This window comes from Lepidochelys kempii, chromosome 6, assembly GCF_965140265.1.
Source record: "Lepidochelys kempii isolate rLepKem1 chromosome 6, rLepKem1.hap2, whole genome shotgun sequence".
NCBI classification, from domain to species: domain Eukaryota; kingdom Metazoa; phylum Chordata; order Testudines; family Cheloniidae; genus Lepidochelys; species Lepidochelys kempii.
In genome coordinates this window covers 63,272,840-63,297,482 of record NC_133261.1, presented here as the reverse complement: position 1 = coordinate 63,297,482, position 24,643 = coordinate 63,272,840, and the positions used below count along the sequence as shown (strand labels likewise).

General features: G+C 47.2%; 2 protein-coding genes across 22 annotated transcripts in view; both read right to left on the bottom strand.

The window, feature by feature from the left end:
* Positions 1-24,643, bottom strand: part of GPHN (gephyrin) — a 590,200-nt gene that overhangs the window by 463,611 nt on the left and 101,946 nt on the right. The gene's annotated exons all lie outside the window — the stretch shown is intronic.
* Positions 20,017-22,421, bottom strand: LOC140912939 (myb/SANT-like DNA-binding domain-containing protein 7). The gene is made up of 2 exons (XM_073348377.1): positions 21,566-22,421; positions 20,017-20,977 (listed from the first exon to the last, which is right to left on the bottom strand). The coding sequence occupies exons 1-2, from the start codon at positions 22,146-22,148 to the stop codon at positions 20,892-20,894; spliced, it is 669 nt and encodes a 222-aa protein (XP_073204478.1). The 5' UTR covers positions 22,149-22,421; the 3' UTR covers positions 20,017-20,891.

Below are 24,643 nucleotides of genomic sequence, written 5' to 3'. Positions count from 1 at the left end.
CTAGACTTTTAACGGCCCGGTCTACAGTGTTAAGGGACCCTGGAGGCTCCAGTCTTCAACTGGGCGTTACAGTCGAAAACTGGACACCTGGCAACCCTGCCTTTTCCCCCACAAAAAAAATAACAGGCTGACTTCTACACCGGCACTAACTTTACAACATTTTTACAGTTCATGTGAAAGAAAGTGAAATTAATGATTCAGGACAAAAGCAAGTGTCAATTTTTGTAGAATATTTTAAAAACTGAATCAATAAAAGCAGAAATATAATACCTGGCCCATATATTTCTAGGTAGAAGAATTCTAGGCTGTTTCATTCACTTTAAAAAAAAATACGGTAAAAAAATTATACTAAAAGAATACTAAATTTACATGAGTTTCTACCAGAGCACTGCAGAATCTAAGGACCCTAATTATGTCTTAATTGTATTTTTAAAAACCTACATTAAAAGAATTTTATTTAGGTTGCAAAATCAAGTACTCGAAAATTAGAAAATGCCAAAATTTGGTTGCCTGTGCAATATTAATTCCATCCCTTTTATGCATCTCCATTACGATACTATCATTAATGTTCAATATACTTTTTTTCTACCAGATCCCTGCCTCATTCAGTGCATTAATTGGATGTTGCTCATTGAGTGTGTAGCAGTATTTATTTTATGCTCATTTAATGTGAGGCTCGAAGCTTAATTTACCAGCCCAACCATTGATTAAATACACAGTTATTAATTTCCTCATGGGCTTTTCAGAGGCAGTCATCAGTCTAGCATCTAACTGCTTCACAAACAGCAATGAATTTTCTTTTCCATGAAGTAAGCAGTTTCCCAATTTACTGATGCGAAACTGAGGCACAGGGCAATCAAGGCCTCAGATGTCAAAAGCATCCACTCATGTTGGATGCCTAATTTGAGACACCTAGGTTTTCAGACTTGTGACACTCTATACCTCAAAAGCAGCATACGGGAACCCCCATATTCACCACTGTCATGTAATTATATGTTCTGTACAAAGTATGCCTTCTGAGGTACCATTGAACATTATGTTGACCATTAATATCCTGTTGGATTGTATGTGCTATTGTTGTATGTGAGGTTATGAAGTATTGCTGTATATGTTACTGAAATATGTTGTGAGGTTGGGAACACCCACAACCAGCCTTTCAGGTACAACAACAGAGTACCCAGACAACATTAATGGCTCATCAACACCGATCACAGAAAAGATTCACTATCCTATAGACTATATGCAGTGGAGACTGCTTGACCAATGGGGATTGGCTGATCCCCATGTCACAGCAAATATCTTTCCAGCAAGCCTGGCCTCTCCTCTCTCTCTCTCCCTGCCTCCCAACTCAACACCTGAAGGAATGTATGGAAGACAAAGACTTTGAATTCTATGCCTGCTACTTATAATCACTTAAAATCTATCTTTTTGTGGTTAATAAACCTGTTTTATATTTTATCAGTGCAAGACAGTATAATTCTGGGGTGCAAGGCTGGGGGAATTGTCTTAAGCCTCTATATTGTTGGTTCACGAGTGGGTGGGAGAGCATTCATGTAACTCAGTTGGATGTGTCCCTGCCTGTGGATGGCTGTGTAACTGCAGTACCTACCAGAGGTTTGTTGCTGGACCACTGCATCACAGTGTGAGGGCCAGCCCAGGTCGGTGGGTTCAGGGAACTCAGTGGTCCCACAATCCAGGCTTCACCCCGGGGACCCCATCACAAGAGTACTTAATATTTTATATCACTACATATTCAATTGTTGTGTGGTCAACAATGTAGTGACAACAGGAAAATGAATCATTTGCACAGGCTCAGACCATCATATGTTGCGCTCAAAACTATGCGTTGACAATGCCTACAAAGACCGTGTCAAGAGAAACCAGAAACCGAAGGGAAAATGGCACTTCAAAAAAAGAGGCATTTGCACAGGAAGTGAGTGGAATGGACCTCGAGCATAAGGTCAACAAGGACATCAATGAAGACTACGAGGAGTTTATCTCACAGATAATCTCAGGAGCTAAGAAGGCAAAGGCATTGAAAATGCTGAGACGCAGACAGAGGATCAGTGAGGAATTTGTAAATCTGATAGCGAGGAGGGTGCACATGAAATTAGAAGGAAAAATGGGCAAAGAACATAGAACACTGTGCAAAGAAATTTGCGTGAAGATCAAAGAAGACTACAAAAACTTCAGAAAGAAGAAATTCAGAGGCAGCTGAAAAGAACGAGAGTCTGAAGGAAGTAGAAAGAGATGTTAGGCTGAAACAGGTTATCCCAGCAGCGCTGAAAGATGATAATGGTGAAAGGATATCAGAAAGGAGCCAGATGTATGAAATCTGTACAAAATTCTACAATGATCTCTACTCCTTGCATGTCAATGTCCAGTGTACACCATCAAGGCAGCAGGCTACAGAAGAAGTTCCCAACGTTATGTGGGAAGAAATCAAATACACGGTTCGTAACATAAAGAGAGCAAAGAGCCCAGGAGTGGAAAATATTTGGCCGGAATATCTCAAAGCAGGGGAAGATACTCTCTTCAAAGCATTGGCGCAATGGTTCACCATCTACATCAATGGCAAGCGTATTCCAGATACATGGAAAAAATCTAAAAAAATACTATTGATGAAGAAAGGCAATCCAGAAGAATTGAGCAACTACCGTCCGATCACACTCTTCTCACAAGTGTATAAAGTCTTCACCCGCGTCGTACTCAATTGGATTAAGAAGAATCTTGGAATGCACGAAAGCAGAGAACACACCGGTTTCTGCTCAGGGCATTTGACAACTGATCATATCCACTCAGTTCAGCAGCTCATCAAAAAATGCAAGGAATACAGAGCACCATTGTGTCTTGCATTTGTCACCTACAAAAAGGCATTTGACTTGGTGAACATTAAAATGGGCTGCTCAGTCACAGTTGCAACTGCCAAGTTGCACGCCTGCCTCCATCCAAAAAGACCATCTGACAGCCGCTGCAAGCTGGTCCACAACTAGAGGCTTCCGGTCACCTCTGCTCCTGTCACCACTTGTCGATCTGCAAAGGACTCGAACATCTATATGGAAGACACATACATGATTTCTTTTAACATGAAGATACCATTACACACCAGTGTCCACACAGTGCTTGACATGAGGATCATAATTCAACGTCAAGGAAACCAAGATAATTGGAGACGTTCATCCTGCTGCATCCTTCATCTGGCTTCACAGCTGTCGAGACAAATTGTCTCTGTTTGCCTCCTCTTCTGTTGAGGACCTGAGGTGGGGAATTGGATTTTTTGGTCTGGAACCTCACTTTGCCACCTTGGATGACTTTGCCAGGAGTGCGCGATTCCCAATGGCATCACTCCCCCGCCCGCCCCCACATACACACAAAAACAAGGAATTCACAGTGGCCAGATGTGAAAAAATTTGGTTTAAGTCACAGCTTCTCAAACTTTTTCTCTCTTTTCTTTCACCCCTCGACATGCTATAAAAACTCCAGGGCCCAGAGGGGGGCCTCAGGGCAGGAGCCTTGGGCAGAGGCGTAGTTTGACTTCTATTTTGGGGGAACAGGGGCCAGCGGGGCTCGAGCCACCTCCGCATGGCGGGGTCCAGGGAGGGAGTGCTACCTCCACGCTGTGACTCACCTCAGCAGGCCACCCAGCCTGTCTGGGTTAGAGGGGGTGCAACCAAAAATTATAACTCAAAGGTGGGGGCTTAGCTCAAAAAGTTTGAAAACAGCTTAGGGTGCACGGAGGGAATAGCTAGGGGCTGTGTGCACACAGTAAGGTAGCTTAGGGTGCAGGCAGGGGGTAGCTAGAGCGGTGTGCAGGCAGGGGAGTACCTCAGGGTGCAGGCAGGGGGTAGCTAGAAGCTGTGTGCAGACAGGAGGGTAGTTTGGGGTTCAGGGAGGGGAATATCTGGGACTGTGTGCAGGTAGGGGGTAGCTCAGGGTGCAGGGAGGGGTAGCTGGGGCTGTGTGCACGCAGGGGGTAGCTCAGGGTGCAGGGAGAGGGACAGCTGGGGCTGTGTGCATGCAGGGGGTAGCTCAGAGTGTAGGAGGGCATAACTCAGGGTGCAGAGAGAGGGCTATTAGGGGCTGTGTGCTGGGAGGACTCCCCTGTGGTCCCTGTTCCCAGAAGGGTCTGCCAGCCATGGAGCTGGGACTCCCCACCTGGGTGGCTCTTACTAGCTGCCTCTGCAGGAGCAAAGGGGCTGGGAGCTGAGAAGCAGCTTCAACTGGGTTGGGGGGGGCACCAGCAGGAGGGGAGGGAACGTTGCAGCTGCCTGCTCCATGGCACCAGCCAGAGCAGCAGCTGCCCTGCACTGCCACGTGTAATGGCAAAAACAGCAGCCGGCACATTTTCCCACCAATAGCAGTTACCTACTGAGCCTGTTCAGTTCAGGTGAGCATGCTCAGTACAACCTAGATAGGAAATTCTTCTGCCAGGGAGCTATTTGTGCCACTACACTGGCGGGGACTGTGCCTTCAGCCCCACACCTCCTGGTACAATCAGGGATCGGGGCTTCAGATGTGGGGCCCCACGGCCCCTTGGAAAGGGTTCGCAGATCCCCAAGGGGCAACAGACCCCCAGTTGAGAACCATTGGTTTAAGTGTTTGTCCAGCATCACACAGAGAGTCTGCTGCAGGGATAGAATCAAATTCTCTAGAGTTGCACTCAACTTTCATCACCATGAACACACCCTTTCTTTTCCTACTGCCTCATTCACTACATACATCATCTGTAACACAGAACGATGCAGGCGTCCGGTGGAAAAAACAGTATGTGATCATGTAATTAAAGACCGTCACAGTCCACAGGCACACAGGAGTTGAACTAAGATTGCTTGGTCAACCTTAATACTGGCATTTCCTAGCTTTTGAATGCTTAATTTTGAATCTTAAATTTTCATTTAATATAGCTTTAAAAAATAACTAGGAAATTATATACAAAAAATTAACTGTAGAAATTAACTGTAGAAACTGTAGAAATTCTGTCATGTGGAACCATACTGACCCCCATATGGATCATAAGCAGAACTGGAACCTTTAGTTTTATTGCACAGGCCTCCACCTCTCGAACTAGCAGACATGACAGGGTCGGGCAAGATGGCTACAGGAGTGTGATAGAAGGCAGATATATTAGCCCCAGGTTAAGCAGGTCCCTTTTTCCCTGGGTAAGGTAACAGGGGCAGTTCCAGAACAATCAGGAACTTGCTGGAACCAATTAATGCAGGTAGGCTAATTAGGACACCTGGAGCCAATTAAGAAGCTGCTAGAATCAATTAAGACAGGCAGGCTAATCAGGGCACCTGGTTTAAAAAGGACCTCACTTCAGTCAGTGAGGGGCGTGCAAGGAGCTGAGAGCGAGAGGGTGTGCTGCTGGAGGACTGAGGAGTACAAATGCTATCTGGCATCAGGAGGAAGGTCCTGTGGTGAGGATACAGAAGGTGTTGGGAGGAGGCCATGGGGAAGTAGCCCAGGGAGTTGTATCTGTCACACAGGTGTTACATGAAACACTGTAGATAGCTGTGATCCACAAAGCCCTGGGCTGGAACCTGGAGTAGAGGGCGGACCCGGGCTCCCCCCCCAACCAACTCCCTATTGGATACAGGAGGAGTTGACCGGACTGTGGGTCCCATCAGAGGGGAAGGTCCCTGGCCTGTCCCCCAACCCACTAGGTGAACCAGCAGAGATTGCGGGAATTGTTCTCCTTTCTTCTCCCCAAGCTGGCCAGTGCTGAGGTTAACTGAGTGAAGGGCAGGCTTGAGCCACTAGCAAAAGTGGCCAAACTGAGAGCTGCTGTGAATCTCTGAGGCGAGCAAATCCGCCAATAAGTGCAGGACCCACCAAAGCAGAGGAGGAACTTTGTCACACAGAGTAACTGGTCGTAATAATACTAGTCTGCAGGTTAGACACTAGAGGGGGATGAAACAGAGTGGGTTTGCCAGTGGATTTCACAGATATTTGCTGACGGCAGAGGAACATTTGGACTCCGAGATCCTGGGTTCTAGTCCAGGTTGTACAGGGGAGTGTTTTCTAGTGGTGTGTAGACCTTTCTGCTCCTGATCCCTTCTGTCCCTGTCCCCTCTGCTGTCTGTCCAAGCCTATCCTATTCCCCCGGTTTCTGACATTCCAACTTCCAGACTGTCCCATTCTCCACTTGCTCATGTATCTCCTCACCGGCTTGTCCCATTCTCCCAGTGCTTTAGCTCCAGTCAATCCCATTCCCCCTTCTCATATTTCTTCTAATCAGCCTGGTCATACCTACTCTTCATCCTGCCCTTATAAATCTGAATTTGGCTGCTTCCTCCTTTTCCTCCAAGCCACCTGGGTGCCAACAGGGAGAGAAAAAAAGTCTCCCTGCTCCCAGTTATGGTGCTTGATGCCACAAATGTCAATTACAGAGACAAGGTGGATGAGGTAATAACTTTTATTGGACCAACTTCTGTTGGTGAGAGAGACAAGCTTTTGAGCTTACACCCGTACGCTTGTCTCTCTCACCAATAGATGTTGGTGCAATAAAAGGTATCACCTTACCCACCTTGTCTCTCTAATATCCTGGGACTGACACAGCTGCAACAACGCTGCATATAAATGTCATTAGCAGCAACTGCAGGAAAAATTCTGTTCACCCTCTGGTTACTTGAATGTTTAATGAACTATGTAGGTGTGGGGGGGGGGGGGCAAAGCATGTTCAGTGTGGTTAGTACAGAGCTATGTGGAGGTGGAGCATACTCATAGGTGATGAAGTGTTGAGAATTTTTCTGCCAGCCTCTAACAATCCTCTATGGACCATGTGCAAATAATGATTTTCAGAGATTTAAAATCTGGCCAAATTTAGATGAATTTTCACAAGGATAGCAAAAAGGCAGCTCTCTAACCTCATCTCTTTAGCTTCAAGACCTTGCTTCAAAACATGTAGACATACTAGAACCTCTCAAGGAAACAGCTGTAAGACATTTTTATCATTGGCAAAATAACATTTTATCCTAATCTCATTCTCAAAAATGGATGAACCATTTTTGCTTAAACTTTCAAAATAAAAATTTAGCCTGAGACAGAAAAACATTAAAAATTTCAGTATGGAATGGTTAAAGTTTGTAAAAATTATAGCATCTGAAAACTGGGTTTCATAAGGACTGGAATGGAAATATAATGTTAAAAAAATATTTCTAGGCAGGTTGGAAAAATGACCTATAAACCAGTAAAGCACTATGGAAGTCAATGCCTCAAACTAAATGGGAATTGTTTTCTCTATAACCTACAAATATTGTTCTACATGTGTTATCATACTCTTTTAAAAATATATTTTTGTCCTGAATATTAACAGATTTAATTATCCCCTATAAGGTATCTATTTTACCTGAGAGTGACTCTCAACCAATCACAGACTTCCAGCAATAATAACAGCAGCCATATTACATAAAAGAGAAAAAATGTACTCTGCTTTTACAGTGTCACTAGCTTCACAGTAACTATGAAATTGTTTTAATTTAACAAATTGCAGGACTCCTTCAGTGGTCTAGGAATGTTTAACAGTATATATTCTCACTTACTGTCACACTAATTTTTGCTTTTTTCTCTCCAGGATTTATGTTTCTAACAATGTGTCTAATGCTATGTCTTCACTGCCCTGCAGTTCACATTATGGGGTGTGAATAGCACTGTGCACCAAAATGCTGCCTGTGTGGACACTGTGCGCACAAAATAAAGATTCCTTGTTCACATTAAATGTAGCCCTGTTTGAAGGGGACTACATTAATATGAGTGAGTTAACCTTTTAGTTCATGCTCTCAAGGGAGTGTTACAGTGCAGCACTTCAGTGCACACTGCTATTCACGTCCCTTTTGTCTCAACTGTGGGGCAGTGTAGACAAGCACTAAGAAGCCTAAAAAATAGGGCATGAGATTTTAAGTACAGCACTAAACCTGCCCTGGACTCAGGCTTTTTTTGATTCACAGAATCATATGAATCAGCTCAGCAAACAGGCAGTCAGTTGGTCTGAATAATCTAGCAGAATTAATCCTTTTTTTTTTTTAAATTGGCTACTAGAATCTTGATCTTTTACCTCAATCCAATATATTTATAGCGTACAGAGAACAGGATGTGATGCAGTATTGCACATATAGACAGCGTAGTGCAGATATATATTTGGGGCACAGCAAAAAAGGGTATTTGAAGTGCTCAGTAAGATTATGTTAAATAAAGACTTTTCAGAAAGAATTATTTTGACAGTATAACCTTTTCCTTTCTTCTCTACGAACACTTTAAAGTAAGTTTCTTAACAGATCTACAATAAACTGATATTCCTCAATATTATTCCTATATTCCTTCCTCCATAATGTAGCATTAAGGGAGAGATGCAAGAGAGCTCATTATATCAGAGTTTGCAGGGCCAATTTCAAAGCTCTTCATACCAAAGATGGTGTACGGTTAAAAAAGAATTTGCTGGGCTACAGTAAGTGTTCTCATGCATTGTAGAAGGAATAAAAGTATATTTTTCCTTTCTTAAACCATCTTCCAAACAAAGAAAACATATATCAATCAAAACATTACTGTTCAACAAAGTATTATTCATATTCTACCATCTCAGAACAGACACCAATCTAGAGCTGATGAAATGAAGGCTTTACTGACAAAAATACCAAACAGAAAATTCCTTCAAAATTGACAGAAATAGAATCTACACTTACAAGACACAAACTATGAATGACTAGAATGTATATACATTTTTCTTGCATCATCATTACTAATTGTGAATATTTAAACACTTCTTTGTTAACTTGAGTAAATCAAACTGGTGGTCAGCGCAGGCTAAGGGTTTCTGTTCAGCTGGCCTCTTTCCTTCCTCCACTCACAACATGAATTGATATGATAGTTGGGTGAGAAGAAAGTGTTAAACCTGCACTTTCCTGAGTCAGTTTTTATTTTCAGCTGTCAGTGCTGGACTGTGTTGCCTTTAAAAGGACACTGTCTACTTGAAAAAAATGGTTACTCACCTTTGTAACTGTTGTTCTTCGAGATGTGCTGCTCATATTCATTCCAATTAGGTGTGTGCGCACCATGTGCATGGCCGTCAGAAAGTTTTACCCTAGCAACACCCAGCGTGTCAGCTGTGGAGCCCCCTGGAGTGGCGCCTTCATGGCGCTCGATATATACCCCAGCCGACCCGACGCCTCCTCGGTTCCTTCTTGCCAGCTACTCCAACAGAGGGGAAAGGGGGGGTGAGTTTGGAATGGATATGAGCAACACATCTCGAAGAACAACAGTTACAAAGGTGAGTAACCATTTTTTCTTCTTTGAGTGCTTGTTCATATTGATTCCAATTAGGTGACTCCCAAGCCTTACCTAGGTGGTGGGGTCGGAGTGAAGTAACGTGGACTGCAGCACTGCTCTGCCAAACACCACGTCATCTCTGGCATGCCGGACAATGGCATAGTGCGAGGCGAAACTATGCACTGAGGACCAAGTCACCCTTCTACAGATCTCCTGGATCGGCACCTGGGCCAGGAATGTGGACGCCGAGGCCTGGGCCCTGGTGGATCGAACAGTGAGAGCTGGAGTTGGTACACCGGCCAGCTCACAGTAAGCACAGATGCAGGACATGGTCCAGGAGAAAATCCGTTGAGAGGAGACCAGGAGGCCTTTCATCCGGTCCACCACCACGACAAAAAGCTGGGTCGATTTCCTGAATGGCTTTGTGCACTTGATGTAGAAGGCAAGTGCCCTGTGGATGTCGAGGGAATGCAGCCGCTGTTCCTGGGGACCAGCGTGTGGTTTGGGGTAAAAAAACTGGCAGGAAAATGTCCTGGCTGGTATGGAAGGCCGACACCACCTTGGGAAGGAAGGCCGGGTGAGGTCTAAGCTGCACCTTATCCTTATGGAAGAATGTGTAAGCCGGTTCCAAGATAAGGGCCTTTAACTCAGAGACATGCCTCGCCGACGTAATGGCAACAAGGAAAGCCGTCTTCCAGGAGAGATATAGGAGGGAACATGTGGCCAGCGGCTCGAACGGGGGCCCCATGAGTCTTGAAAGGACCAGGTTAAGGTCCCACATAGGGACAGGCTGCTGGACCTGAAGGTAGAGGCAGTCTAAGCCCTTGAGAAAGCGGCTAACCATCGGATTGGCGAAGACAGAGCGGCCCGACATGCCCAGGTGAAAGGCTGAGATGGCCGCGAGGTGAGCCTTCACAGAGGATGCGGCCAGGCCTTGCTGCTTCAGGTCCAAGAGGTACCCTTGGATGAGGAGCACCGGCACTTGGAGAGGGGGTGTGCGTCACTGGCCGCACCAAAAAGAAAATTGCTTCCACTTCATCAGATACATGGCTCGAGTGGAGGGCTTCCTGCTGCCCAGCAGCACTTGTTGCACGGAGTCCGAGCACAAAGATTCAGCCATGCAGCATCCATGCCATGAGGTGGAGAGGCTGCAGGTCGGGATGACAGAGGCGACAGTGATCCTGAGTGAGCAGGTCAGGAAGAAGAGACAACTGGACTGGAGTGTTCACGGACAGTTCCAACAGTGTTGTGTATCATTGCTGCCTGGGCCATGCCGGAGACACCAGAATCACCCACGCCCTGTCCCTACGTATCTTGAGCAGGACCTTGTGCACTAGGGGAAATGGAGGGAAGGTGTAAAATAGGTGACCTGTCCATGGGAGTAGAAACTCATCTGAGAGGGAGCCTGGGCAGGGACCTTGGAAGGAGCAGAACACTGGGCATTTCCGGTTGCTGCGGGAGGCGAACAGGTCAACCTGGGGAAACCCCCACCTTTGGAAGATGGAGTGGATGACATCTGGCTGGAGTGACCACTCGTGCGTACGGAAGGACCTGCCGAGGCAGTCCGCCAGCATGTTCTGGACGCTGGAGAGGAAGGACACCACCAGGTGAATAGAGTGGGCTATATAAAACTCCCACAGTCAAACGGCCTCCTGAGAGAGGAGGTGACCACCAAGTTCAGACTGTCGCAACCGGGGCAATAGACCGAAACTAGCCAGGCTTATAACAGGCGGAGCGGGGCGGGCGCCCCTCCCCACCCCACCCCTCGCTTGTTGATGTAGAACATGACCGTGGTGCTGTCCGTGAGGACCGCCACACAACGACCCTGTAGCTGCTCCTGGAAGGCCTGACAGGCAAGATGCATTGCCACCAGCTCACGGACATTGATATGAAGGGAGAGTGTGGACGGAGGCCACAGGCCCTGCGTCTGAAGCTCTCCGAGGTGAGCGCCCCATCCCAGGGACAAGGAGGGCTGCGGACTGTGAAAAGGGACTCGTGCACACACCACCTGGGGATCTAGCCACCATCAGAGGGAGGCCAGGAACCGCTCCGGGACGGTGACCACCAAGTTCAGACTGTCATGACCGGGACAATAGACTGAAATGAGCCAGGCTTGTAACAGGCGGAGTCGAGCCTGGCATGCCTGGTCACGTATGAAAAGGAAGCCATGTGGCTGAGAAGACTCAGGCAACTTCTTGCTGATGAGGTTCGGAATCTCTAACAGCTCCGGACGACGCCCACGATAGCTTGGAAATGAGCGTCTGGCAGGAGGGCTCGCGCCTGAACAGAGTCCAGAACCACCCCAATGAATTCTATCCTCTGGGTCGGTTCTAGGGTTGATTTTGCTACATCGAGGAGGAGGCCCAGCCGAAGAAACGTGTCCCTGACCAGACGGAGATGGGACTGCACCTGTTCTCTGGTGTGACTCTGGATCAGCCAGTCATCGAGGTAAGGGTATACTTGCACCAGCCGTCGACGAAGGAAGGCTGCCATGACCGACATACATTTGGTGAACACCCAGAGGGCCGTGGAAAGTCCAAAGGGAAGGGCCATGAACTGGTAGTGTTCGCGGTTGACCACAAAGCGGAGGAAGCATCTGTGAGCCAGATGAATCGCTATGTGGAAGTACGCGTCCTTCACGTCGAGAGCAAAGTACCAGTCTCCAGGACCAGGAAAGGTATAATGGTGCCCAAGGAGACCATGCGGAACTTCAACTTTACCATGAATTTGTTGAGTCCACACAGGTTCGTAATGGGCCGGAGGCCCCCCTTGGCCTTGGGGATTAAGAAATATCGGGAGTAAAGCCCCCTGCCCCTTAGTTCCCTCAGAACCTCCTCGATCGTCCCCATGGCAAGGAGCGCCTGAACCCCCTGAATAAGGAGTAGCTTGTGAGAAGGGTCCCTGAAGATGGACGGGGAGGAAGAAAATTGGAGAGAGTATCCCACTTCCACCATGCGGAGGACCCAGCGGCCTGTGGTTATCTGAGACTAAGCACGGTGGAAATGGGATAAGCGATGCAAGAAAGGTGGGGTAGAATCCTGAGTGAGGTCTGGTACACCGTCCTCAGGCGTCCTTTCAAAAGGCCTGTTTTGAGCTCGACAAATGGCTTGGTCGGGACCAGGCCTTGTCCTGACGGGGGGTTGGAGGATTTCCTCTGCCATTATGCCCCCACTGCCTATAGAAATCCTGCCCTCGGCTGAGGAGGATACGAGTGCTGCTGTGCGTGCTGAGGCTTGAAGGGTTTCCGCTGGGTAGACTGGGTGTGCATGCCCAGGGACTTCACTGTCGCCCTCGAGTCTTTAAGGCTATGCAGTCTTGAGGCAGTCTTTTCTGAAACCAGGCCCTCTCCATCAAAGGGGAGGTCCTGCAGTGTCTTTTGAAGCTCTGCGGGCAGGCCGGAGGCTTGCAGCCAGGAGGTATGCCTCATCGCGATCCCTGAGGACAAAGTACGCACAGCTGGGTCCACAGTGTCTAGTGAGGCCTGCAAAGAGGTCCGTGCCTTTGTTTTGCCCCAGTCAACCAAAGCCCCAAACTCCTCTCTGGACTCCGGAGGCACCAGCTCCTTAAATTTCAGCATGGAGTTCCAGGAGTTAAAATTGTAATGACTCAGGAGTGCCTGCTGATTAGTGATCATGAGTGGAAGCCCCCCCACCCCCGTAGAATAGACTTTGCGTCCAAACAAATCAAGTCGCTTGGCGTCCTTCAACTTGGGCGCTGGAACCTGCTGGCCATGCCGCTCCTTTTCATCCACAGCTGCAACCACGAGCAAACAGGGCTGTGGGTGGGTGAACAGGTAATCCTACCCCTTCAAGGGGACAAAGTATTTCCGTTCCACCCCCTTGGCCGTCGGGGAAATGGACGCCAGGGCCTGCCAGATTGTCGCGGCATTAGTCTGGATGGTCCTAATGAGAGGCAGGGCCACCCTTGACAGGGCTTCTGCAGTTACAATGTCCACCACAGGGTCCTCCGACTCCACCACCTCCTCTGCCTGAAGCTTCATATTTCATGCCACCCTGCGCAGGAGGTCCCGGTGGGCACAGAGGTCTACTGGAGGAGACAAAGTACCTGCTACTGCCTCATCAGGTGAGGAGGAAGAGGGTCATCTAGAGCCCCTTGCAGTGTTGGGGCCCGCTGTTCTGTGTCACCGATCTCAGAGGCTGGCCCAGCAATTGGGATCGGAGAAGGTCCTGAAGTGAGGAGAGTAGCCGCCACCTCCATGCCCCCCGAAGCAGGCTGAATGGCAGTAGCCTCTGGCAATTGCGCCTCGGAAGGGGCCAATCGGGAAGCCCCAAACAGAGCACCTTAGGCCTGGCGGTACACCAATGGCATCCAGAACAGTCACTGAGTGGGTCCCTGCCCGTGCGCCTGCTAAGACCCTGCCCCTGACAAGTACGACTGGCGCCACGAAGGAGAGCGGTGTTGGGACTCCAAGTGACGATGAGAGCAAGAACAGTGCTGAGAGCGGGATCGGTGCCATAGCTCAACTGATGGTGCCAACGGGTGAACCAGGGCTGGCTTTCCCAGAGACGCTGCTGTACAACAGAGGCACCAGGGCCTTGACATGTAGCTGAGGGGATGCTGATGCCGTCATGGCAATAAGGTCCCTCGCAGCCGCAAAGGTGCCTGGAGTAGATGGCAGCTCGAGTTCTACCACGCTGCAGGTCGGGGAGTCCCACAGTACCAGACTCAACGGCTCCCCTCTCAGGGCCAGAGTCAACAGTCCCGGGGCTGTAGCCCTTGCTCCTGGGCACTCCCCTCTGGGACGCACCACCACAGGTGGTTCCAGGGAAGCTGGTCTGTGCGTAGGAGAGCCTCCCTTTTCCAGCTTCCAATGCCACTTCTGACCAGGAGAGTGGGAGCGGTGCTGAGCCGATGTCGCCGGTTGCGGTACCGGGGAGCATTGGTGCTGCGGGTCTCAGTCAGAGTCCAACCGAGGTGCAGCCCCTGCCGCCGCCGGGGCATTTCGCACGGAGGCGCTCGGTGCCGGGTCTTGCCACACCGCAGGAGGCTGAGGGCTAAGAGCTGCCTCCATGAAGAGCTGCTTTAAACAAAAGTCCCGCTCCTTTTTAGTCTGAGGACAAAACCCTTTGCAGATCCTGCTCTTCTCACTTTGATGGGCCTTCCCCAGACACTTCAGGCTTTTTTTCCTTTCTTGTTCCTATCTAAAACAAACACCCCACCCTTCCCCCACCCCCCCAAAAAAAAATCACTAGAGGATGATTGTTTACAAAATGCCATCAAACGGTCAAAGTAAGCAAACTGATAAAGTTACATTTTGTCTGAGAGTGGGATGATTTAATTCAAATACATTTAAATTAATGGTTTTAATAATGATTTAAATCAGGACGCAGGAAACCTCGATTTAAATAACTGATTTTAATCTTGTTTTGCATTTGTACTTTTTAGTTATTTTCCTAAAGAAAGGTTGACTCCCATTGCTCAGTAATCATTAAAACATGTTGTTTTTCAACAAAATATAGCTTTCACACTAAATTTAGTGCATCTTTTTGCTAATCAAATAGATGGACTATGCACATACATTTAAAACAATTGTACACTTTAATTTACATTTTATTCAGATTCTTACTTTTTAGCTTTTTATTATGTTAGAAAACGGTAAATGGTGAATGACGCATTCTTTATTTTCACTAGTTGATAACTTTTTTACTTGTGATTTGTGTCGAGGTCTAACTGGATGGAAATTCAAATTTAATTAAAAATGCACAAAAACAGCCTTAAATTTTTTTTCTTAAATAAAACTACCTTAAACATGTTTGATACATATAAAAAAATTTCCCAAAACAAGTTTTGTACGTAAAACTAACTGATTTATTAAACATAGGGAATATTACCTTTAGAGAAATTAACTGATTGCTTCTGGTCATCATGTCCTTCAAGATTTGAGAAGTACTGGAACTCATCCTGTCACATCTAGTTCTTATTAATACATTGGAAGAAAAAAACAAGCCTTCTTGGTTTTTCAACTCTCGGTTGGTTTCTAAACTTTGAATGAACGAAGAAATTGAACTGAACTAGTCTCTCTGCACCTGATCTCAAAAGTTGGTGTAGTACTTCAACACACTGCTTTCAGGTGCTTAGCCAGTGATCTTACACCAGGTCAGTGGTTTAACTTTTTCCAAAATTTTAGCAGCAAAATGATATTGCTTAATACCCTTTATGTACATAATTTAAACACATTTAATAGATTATAATAAATTTAGGCCTTAACACAGGTTGTTATAATTTCAAACTTAGTATTACAAAGGTTTCATTTAAATAGAAACATATGACTTATCTACCCTGTTCTGTTTTCTATAATATCTTCCAGTTACAGAAATCTTACACATTTATTGTAATAAACGTGGGGCGGAATTCTGAGAGAAATGTGATTCCGAAGTTCACTCTATCCCTTTAATACCATAGATATCTCAAGGGATGTCAGCATTGCCAAAAGTTTTCAAAGCTGATCAAGTTTACCACCACCCAATGTTGTTTGATTCCATCATGCTGTACTGTAACATCCTAATGTCAGGTTTCAGAGTAGCAGCCCTGTTAGTCTGTATCCGCAAAAAGAAACGGAGTACTTGTGGCACCTTAGAGACTAACAAATTTATTTGAGCATAAGCTTTCGTGAGCTACAGCTCACTTCATTGGATGCATTCAGTGGAAAATACAGTGGGGAGATTTTATATACACAGAGAACATGAAACAATGGGTGTTACCATACACACTGTAACAAGAGTGATCAGGTAAGGTGAGCTATTACCAGCAGGAGAGAGAAAAAAACCTTTTGTAATGATAATCAAGGTGGGCCATTTCAGGCAGTTGACAAGAACGTGTGAGGAACGGGGGGGGGTGGGGTGGAAATAAACATGGGGAAATAGTTTTACTTTATGTAATGACACATCCATTCCCAGTCTTTATTCAAGCCTAAGTTAATGGTATCCAGTTTGCAAATTAATTCCAATTCAGCAGTCTCTTGTTGGAGTCTGTTTTTGAAGTTATTTTGTTGAAGAATTGCCACTTTTAGGTCTGTAATTGAGTGACCAAAGAGACTGAAGTGTCCGACTGGTTTTTGAATGTTGTAACTCTTGACGTCTGATTTGTGTCCATTTATTCTTTTATGTAGAGACTGTCCAGCTTGACCAATGTACATGGCAGAGGGGCATTGCTGGCACATGATGGCATATATCACATTGGTGGATGTGCAGGTGAACGAGCCTCTGATAGTGTGGCTGATGTGATTAGGCCCTATGACGGTGTCCCCTGAATAGATATGTGGACACAGTTGGCAAGGGGCTTTGTTGCAAGGATAGGTTCCTGGGTTAGTGTTTTTGTTGTGTGGTGTGTGGTTGCTGGTGGTGCCTAATTTTTCATTCTTTACCATATATGTTTTGTGAAGCTCTCCACTTAAACACTACAAGTGGAGTATTTAAAGAGATTTAAGAGCTCCCTATAAAATAGTATAATTAATGTCACAACCTCCCCAGGTGTGTGGTGTGATTTTTTTTTGGGTGGGGGGGAAGGTCTGATGTGTGAATGATTAGATTAGATTAAATAAATATGCCCACTAGGATTAAGAGAAACAATAAAATCATCAGTATCTCTAGCGATCCCAGCAGTCAAAGGATAGTTCTTGCACACCACTTGTAACACACGAGACCTGGGCCAAAAAAAAAAAAAAATCCAATCACCATTAGATCTTCTGAAGAACCTCATGATATATACGGGGCTCTGGAAGGTGCAGCCATTCAAAACTCGGCTAAAGAAATTAGTAATCAATTTTTTTTTTATATGGAGTATCAAAGGCTCAAACGTTAATATAATGATTAGGATCACCTGGAGGTCACCATGGGTATAACTACACTGCAATGTAAGCTCAGGGTTAGTTGGACTCGAGTCAGCTGACCTGTGTAAGGAAACCCTGGGCTTGGGCATCTACATTGTATTTTAACTCTATTTTAAGACATTTCTAACCCATGTTCGAACCTAGGGCTCTGGCATCCACACTGCAAAAACCTGACTCAAAGTAACTATATCCTAGAGTCCCTAGCACCCAGTCACCGCCCCCCTCCCCCAAATGTGATCATTCTAGCCCTCTTCAAACAGGAGAACTAGGAACATGAGCTAGGAACATTTTAGTTCATGCTGGCAGAGTCTGAAATAGAGGAGTTACAGCGCATACTGCAGTTCACACCTCTGTAGTCTGGACTGCAAGGAAGTGTAGACGTGCGCTACACGAAATACAGAGTATCCTCCCCAGACAGATGGCACTTTGGGCAGAGAATAAATTTTCTGAGAATTTACATGTGTTAATTAGCTTAAATTAAATTTAACTGAAAAATAGGTGCTTTAAAAAACTTAGTATCCATGAAAAGAAAAGGAGTACTTGTGGCACCTTAGGGTATGTCTACACTACGGAATAAGGTCAAATTTATAGAAGTCGGTTTTTTAGAAATCGGTTTTATATATTTGAGTGTGTGTGTCCCCACAGAAAATGCTCTAAGTGCTTTAAGTGCATTAACTCGGCGGAGTGCTTCCACAGTACCGAGGCTAGAGTCGACTTCCGGAGTGTTGCACTGTGGGTAGCTATCCCACAGTTCCCGCAGTCTCCGCTACCCATTGGAATTCTGGGTTGAGATCCCAATGCCTGATGGAGCTAAAACATTGTCGCGGGTGGTTCTGGGTACATATCGTCAGGCCCCCGTTCCCTCCCTCCCTCCGTGAAAGCAAGGGCAGACAATCATTTCGCGCCTTTTTTCCTGAGTTACCTGTGCAGACGCCATAACACTGCAAGCATGGAGCCCGCTCAGGTAACCGTCACCCTATGTCTCCTGGGTGCTGGCAGACGTGGTACGGCATTGCTACACAGTAGCAGCAACCCCTTGCCTTGTGGCAGCAGACGGTACAGTACGACTGGTAGCCGTCATCGTCATGTCCGAGGTGCTCCTGGTCGACTCTGTGAGGTCGATCAGGAGCACCTGGGCAGACATGGGCGCAGGGACTAAATTTGGAGTGACTTGACCAGGTCATTCTCTTTAGTCCTGCAGTCAGTCCTATTGAACCGTCTTATGGTGAGCGGGCAGGCGATACGGACTGCTAGCAGTCATACTGTACCATCTTCTGCCAGGCAGGCAGGCGATACGGATTGCTAGCAGTCCTATTGTACCATCTTCTGCCGAGCAGCCATGAGATGTGGATGGCATGCAGTCCTTCTGCACCGTCTGCTGTCAGCCAAAGATGTAAAAGATAGATGGAGTGGGTCAAAACAAGAAATAGACCAGATTTGTTTTGTACTCATTTGCCTCCTCTCCTGTCTAGGGGACTCATTCCTCTAGGTCACACTGCAGTCACTCACAGAGAAGGTGCTGCGAGGTAAATCTAGCCATGTATCAATCAGAGGCCAGGCTAACCTCCTTGTTCCAATAAGAACGATAACTTAGGTGCACCATTTCTTATTGGAACCCTCCGTGAAGTCCTGCCTGAAATACTCCTTGATGTAAAGACACCCACTTTCTTGATTTTAGCTCCCTGAAGCCAACCCTGAAAGCCGTGTCGTCAGTCGCCCCTCCCTCTGTCAGAGCAACGGCAGACAATCGTTCCGCGCCTTTTTTCTGTGCGGACGCCATACCAAGGCAAGCATGGAGGCCGCTCAGCTCACTTTGGCAATTAGGAGCACATTAAACACCACACGCATTATCCAGCAGTATATGCAGCACCAGAACCTGGCAAAGCGATACCGGGCGAGGAGGCGACGTCAGCGCAGTCACGTGAGTGATCAGGACATGGACACAGATTTCTCTGAAAGCATGGGCCCTGCCAATGCATGCATCATGGTGCTAATGGGGCAGGTTCATGCTGTGGAACGCCGATTCTGGGCTCAGGAAACAAGCACAGACTGGTGGGACCGCATAGTGTTGCAGGTCTGGGACGATTCCCAGTGGCTGCGAAACTTTCGCATGCGTAAGGGCACTTTCATGGAACTTTGTGACTTGCTTTCCCCTGCCCTGAGGCGCATGAATACCAAGATGAGAGCAGCCCTCACAGTTGAGAAGCGAGTGGCGATAGCCCTGTGGAAGCTTGCAACGCCAGACAGCTACCAGTCAGTTGAGAATCAATTTGGAGTGGGCAAATCTACTGTGGGGGCTGCTGTGATGCAAGTAGCCCACGCAATCAAAGATCTGCTGATATCAAGGGTAGTGACCTTGGGAAATGTGCAGGTCATAGTGGATGGCTTTGCTGCAATGGGATTCCCTAACTGTGGTGGGGCCATAGACGGAACCCATATCCCTATCTTGGCACCGGAGCACCAAGCCGCCGAGTACATAAACCGCAAGGGGTACTTTTCGATAGTGCTGCAAGCTCTGGTGGATCACAAGGGACATTTCACCAACATCAACGTGGAATGGCCGGGAAAGGTGCATGACGCTCGCATCTTCAGGAACTCTGGTCTGTTTCAAAAGCTGCAGGAAGGGACTTTATTCCCAGACCAGAAAATAACTCTTGGGGATGTTGAAATGCCTATATGTATCCTTGGGGACCCAGCCTACCCCTTAATGCCATGGCTCATGAAGCCGTACACAGGCAGCCTGGACAGTAGTCAGGAGCTGTTCAACTACAGGCTGAGCAAGTGCAGAATGGTGGTAGAATGTGCATTTGGACATTTAAAGGTGCGCTGGCGCAGTTTACTGACTCGCTTAGACCTCAGCGAAACCAATATTCCCACTGTTATTACTGCTTGCTGTGTGCTCCACAATATCTGTGAGAGTAAGGGGGAGACGTTTATGGCGGGGTGGGAGGTTGAGGCAAATCGCCTGGCTGCTGGTTACGCGCAGCCAGACACCAGAGCGGTTAGAAGAGCACAGGAGGGCGCGGTACGCATCAGAGAAGCTTTGAAAACCAGTTTCATGACTGGCCAGGCTACGGTGTGAAAGTTCTGTTTGTTTCTCCTTGATGAAACCCCCCGCCCCTTGGTTCACTCTACTTCCCTGTAAGCTAACCACCCGCCTCTCCTCCCTTCAATCACCGCTTGCAGAGGCAATAAAGTCATTGTTGCTTCACATTCATGCATTCTTTATTCATTCATCACACAAATAGGGGGATGACTACCAAGGTAGCCCAGGAGGGATGGTGGAGGAGGGAAGGAAAATGCCACACAGCACTTTAAGCACAGCACTTTCAAAGTTTACAACTTTAAAATTTATTGAATGACAGCCTTCTTTTTTTTTGGGCAATCCTCTGTGGTGGAGTGGCTGGTTGGCCGGAGGCCCCCCCACCGCGTTCTTGGGCGTCTGGGTGTGGAGGCTATGGAATTTGGGGAGGAGGGCGGTTGGTTACAGAGGGGCTGCAGTGGCAGTCTGTGCTCCAGCTGCCTTTGCTGCAGCTCAACCATACACTGGAGCATACTGGTTTGGTCCTGCAGCAGCCTCAGCATTGAATCCTGCCTCCTCTCATCACGCTGCCGCCACATTTGAGCTTCAGCCCTGTCTTCAGCCCGCCACTTACTCTCTTCAGCCCGCCACCTCTCCTCCCGGTCATTTTGTGCTTTCCTGCACTCTGACATTATTTGCCTCCACGCATTCGTCTGTGCTCTGTCAGTGTGGGAGGACAGCATGAGCTCGGAAAACATTTCATCGCGAGTGCGTTTTTTTTTTCTTTCTAAGCTTCACTAGCCTCTGGGAAGGAGAAGATCCTGTGATCATTGAAACACATGCAGCTGGTGGAGAAAAAAAAAGGGACAGCGGTATTTAAAAAGACACATTTTATAAAACAGTGGCTACACTCTTTCAGGGTAAACCTTGCTGTTAACATTACATACATAGCACATGTGCTTTCGTCACAAGGTCGCATTTTGCCTCCTCCCACCGCGTGACTACCCCCTCAACCTTCCCCCCTCCCTGTGGCTAACAGCGGGGAACATTTCTGTTTAGCCACAGGCAAACAGCCCAGCAGGAATGGGCTCCTCTGAGTGTCCCCTGAAGAAAAGCACTCTATTTCAACCAGGTGACCATGAATTATATCTCACTCTCCTGAGGATAACACAGAGAGATAAAGAACGGATGTTGTTTGAATGCCAGCAAACATACACTGCAATGCTTTGTTCTACAATGATTCCCGAGTACGTGTTACTGGCCTGGAGTGGTAAAGTGTCCTACCATGAAGGAAGCAATAAGGCTGCCCTCCCCAGAAACCTTTTGCAAAGGCTTTAGGACTACATCTAGGAGAACCGCAAATGCCAGGGCAAAGTAATCCTTTCACATGCTTGCTTTTAAACCATGTATAGTATTTCAAAAGGTACACTCACCAGAGGTCCCTTCTCCGCCTGCTGGGTCCAGGAGGCAGCCTTGGGTGAGTTCGGGGGGTACTGGCTCCAGGTCTAGGGTGAGAAACAGTTCCTGGCTGTCGGGAAAACCGGTTTCTCCGCTTGCTTGCTGTGAGCTATCTACAACCTCCTCCTCCTCCTCATCTTCTTCGTCCCCAAAACCTGCTTCCGTATTGCCTCCATCTCCATTGAAGGAGTCAAACAACACGGCTGGGGTAGTGGTGGCTGAACCCCCTAAAATGGCATGCAGCTCATCATAGAAGCGGCATGTTTGGGGCTCTGACCCAGAGCGGCTGTTCGCCTCTCTGGTTTTCTGGTAGGCTTGCCTCAGCTCCTTCAGTTTCACCCGGCACTGCTTCGGGTCCCTGTTATGGCCACTGTCCTTCATGCCCTGGGAGATTTTCACAAAGGTTTTGGCATTTCGAAAACTGGAACGGAGTTCTGATAGCACGGATTCCTCTCCCCAAACAGCGATCAGATCCCGTACCTCCCGTTCGGTCCATGCTGGAGCTCTTTTGCGATTCTGGGACTCCATCATGGTCACCTGTGCTGATGAGCTCTGCATGGTCACCTGCAGCTTGCCACACTGGCCAAACAGGAAATGAGATTAAAAAATTCGCGGTTCTTTTCCTGTCTACCTGGCCAGTGCATCTGAGTTGAGAGTGCTGTCCAGAGCGGTCATAATGGAGCACTCTGGGATAGCTCCCGGTGGCCAATACCATCGAATTGTGTCCACAGTACCCCAAATTCGAGCCAGCAACATCGATTTAAGCGCTAATCCACTTGTCAGGGGTGGAGTAAGGAAATCGATTTTAAGAGCCCTTTAAGTCGAAATAAAGGGCTTCATTGTGTGGACAGGTGCAGGTTTACATTGATTTAACGCTGCTAAATTCGACCTAACGTCCTAGTGTAGACCAGGGCTTAGAGACTAACAAATTTATTTGAGCATAAGCTTTCATGAGCTACAGCTCACTTCATTGGATGCATTCAGTGGAAAACACAGTGGGGAGATTTATATACACAGAGAACATGAAACAATAGGTGTTATCATACACACTGTAAGGAGAGTGATCATTTAAGATGAGCTAATACCAGCAGGAGAGTGGACCGGGGGGGGGGAGGGTGGGGCCTTTTGTAGTGATAATTAAGGTGGGCCATTTCCAGCAGTTGACAAGAACGTCTGCGGAACAGTGGGGGGCGGGGGGGAATAAACATGGGGAAATAGTTTTACTTTGTGTAATGACCCATCCACTCCCAGTCTCTATTCAAGCCTAAGTTAACTGTTACTACAGGACAGGCCCAATAAAGAAAATAACAGGATGCCACTCGCCACCACCTTCAGCCCCCAACTAAAACCTCTCCAACACATCATCAAGGATCTACAACCTATCCTGAAGGACGACCCATCACTCTCACAGATCTTGGGAGACAGGCCAGCCCCCCAACCTGAAGCAAATACTCACCAGCAACCGCACACCACACAACAAAAACACTAACCCAGGAACCTATCCTTGCAACAAAGCCCGTTGCCAACTGTGCCCACATATCTATTCAGGGGACACCATTATAGGGCCTAATCACATCAGCCACACTATCAGAGGCTCATTCACCTGCACATCCACCAATGTGATATATGCCATCATGTGCCAGCAATGCCCCTCTGCCATGTACATTGGGCAAACTGGACAGTCTCTACGTAAAAGAATAAAGATGGACACAAATCAGATGTCAAGAATTATAACATTCATAAACCAGTCGGAGAACACTTCAATCTCTCTGGTCACTCGATTTCTGATCTCAAAGTGACAATTCTTCAACAAAAAAAACTTCGAAAACAGACGCCAACGAGAGACTGCTGAATTGGAATTAATTTGCAAATTGGATAAAATTAACTTAGGCTTGAACAGAGACTGGGAGTGGTTAAGACATTATACTAAGTGAAACTATTTCCCCTTGTTTTTTTCTCCCTCCACCCCCACTGTTCCTCAGATGTTCTTGTTAACTCCTGGAAATGTGCTGGAAATGGCCCACCTTCATTAACACTTAAAAAGGTTTTCTCTCCCCCCACCCCACTCTCCTGCTGGTAATAGCTCATCTCAAGTGATCACTCTCCTTACAATGTATATTTTTTTATGGTCTGTGTGTATACAAAATCTCCTCACTGTACTTTTCACTTTATGCATCTGATGAAGATTTAATGTATGATATTTTGCAATCCATTATATCTAGAAATTGGCTGACTACTGCCCCATTATGGGTTTTGCATATTCTCCCCCCACACACACACATAAAGATGCTTTTAAGATAGCTTCAAATGCCACAAGAAAAAGATCAAACTCCAACACACAGAATCAATGCTGATGGTGACTGAAACTGCTGCTTCTTTGCTGAGAAATGCGAAGGTTCCCTGCTTTGTGACCTGTGAGAGGCTGAGCCCCAATAGGGCCAGTACAGCCATGGCAGCAGGTTGTATTGGTACTTGCCTGACCACATAGTGCCCACTCATTACTGTGCTGTTGCTTGCTGAACAATCAACTAATTGCTATTGGCATTCCTACATCCCCTGTGACAAGCAAGGTTCTCCCCACGTTCTCTTTGCCTACTGAGTAGTTCCAAATGAATCAGCAAGTTAGGAGCCATGAAGATACCCACATCAGTCAGTGGACCTTTATTAAACAGGGTTGGTCATGCAGTTAGTATGGTGCACTACCCTCCAACTCAGGAGGTGCTGAGACATCCCTACACGTAGAATCTGAATGATGAAACCCACCTAAGAAGGGCCAACTGGAAATGAGGGCTGGCATATCACCTGGAGGACAGGAGTCAGAGAGATACTAAATGAATGAACACCTAAACCCAGAAATCCCTTACCAGCATCCAGTGCTACACAGGGTCTGAGTTGCTGTCAAAGGTACAACCAGATGGGGCATCACAGTCAGCAGCAGCAGTAACGATGGAAGCCCAAGGAACTTCATGCCCACTCCAGCTGGACTAGCTGTGCTGTGCTTTAGGTGGCTTACCATGTGAGGAAGAAGGGTATGAGTATCCTCTGGATGCCGT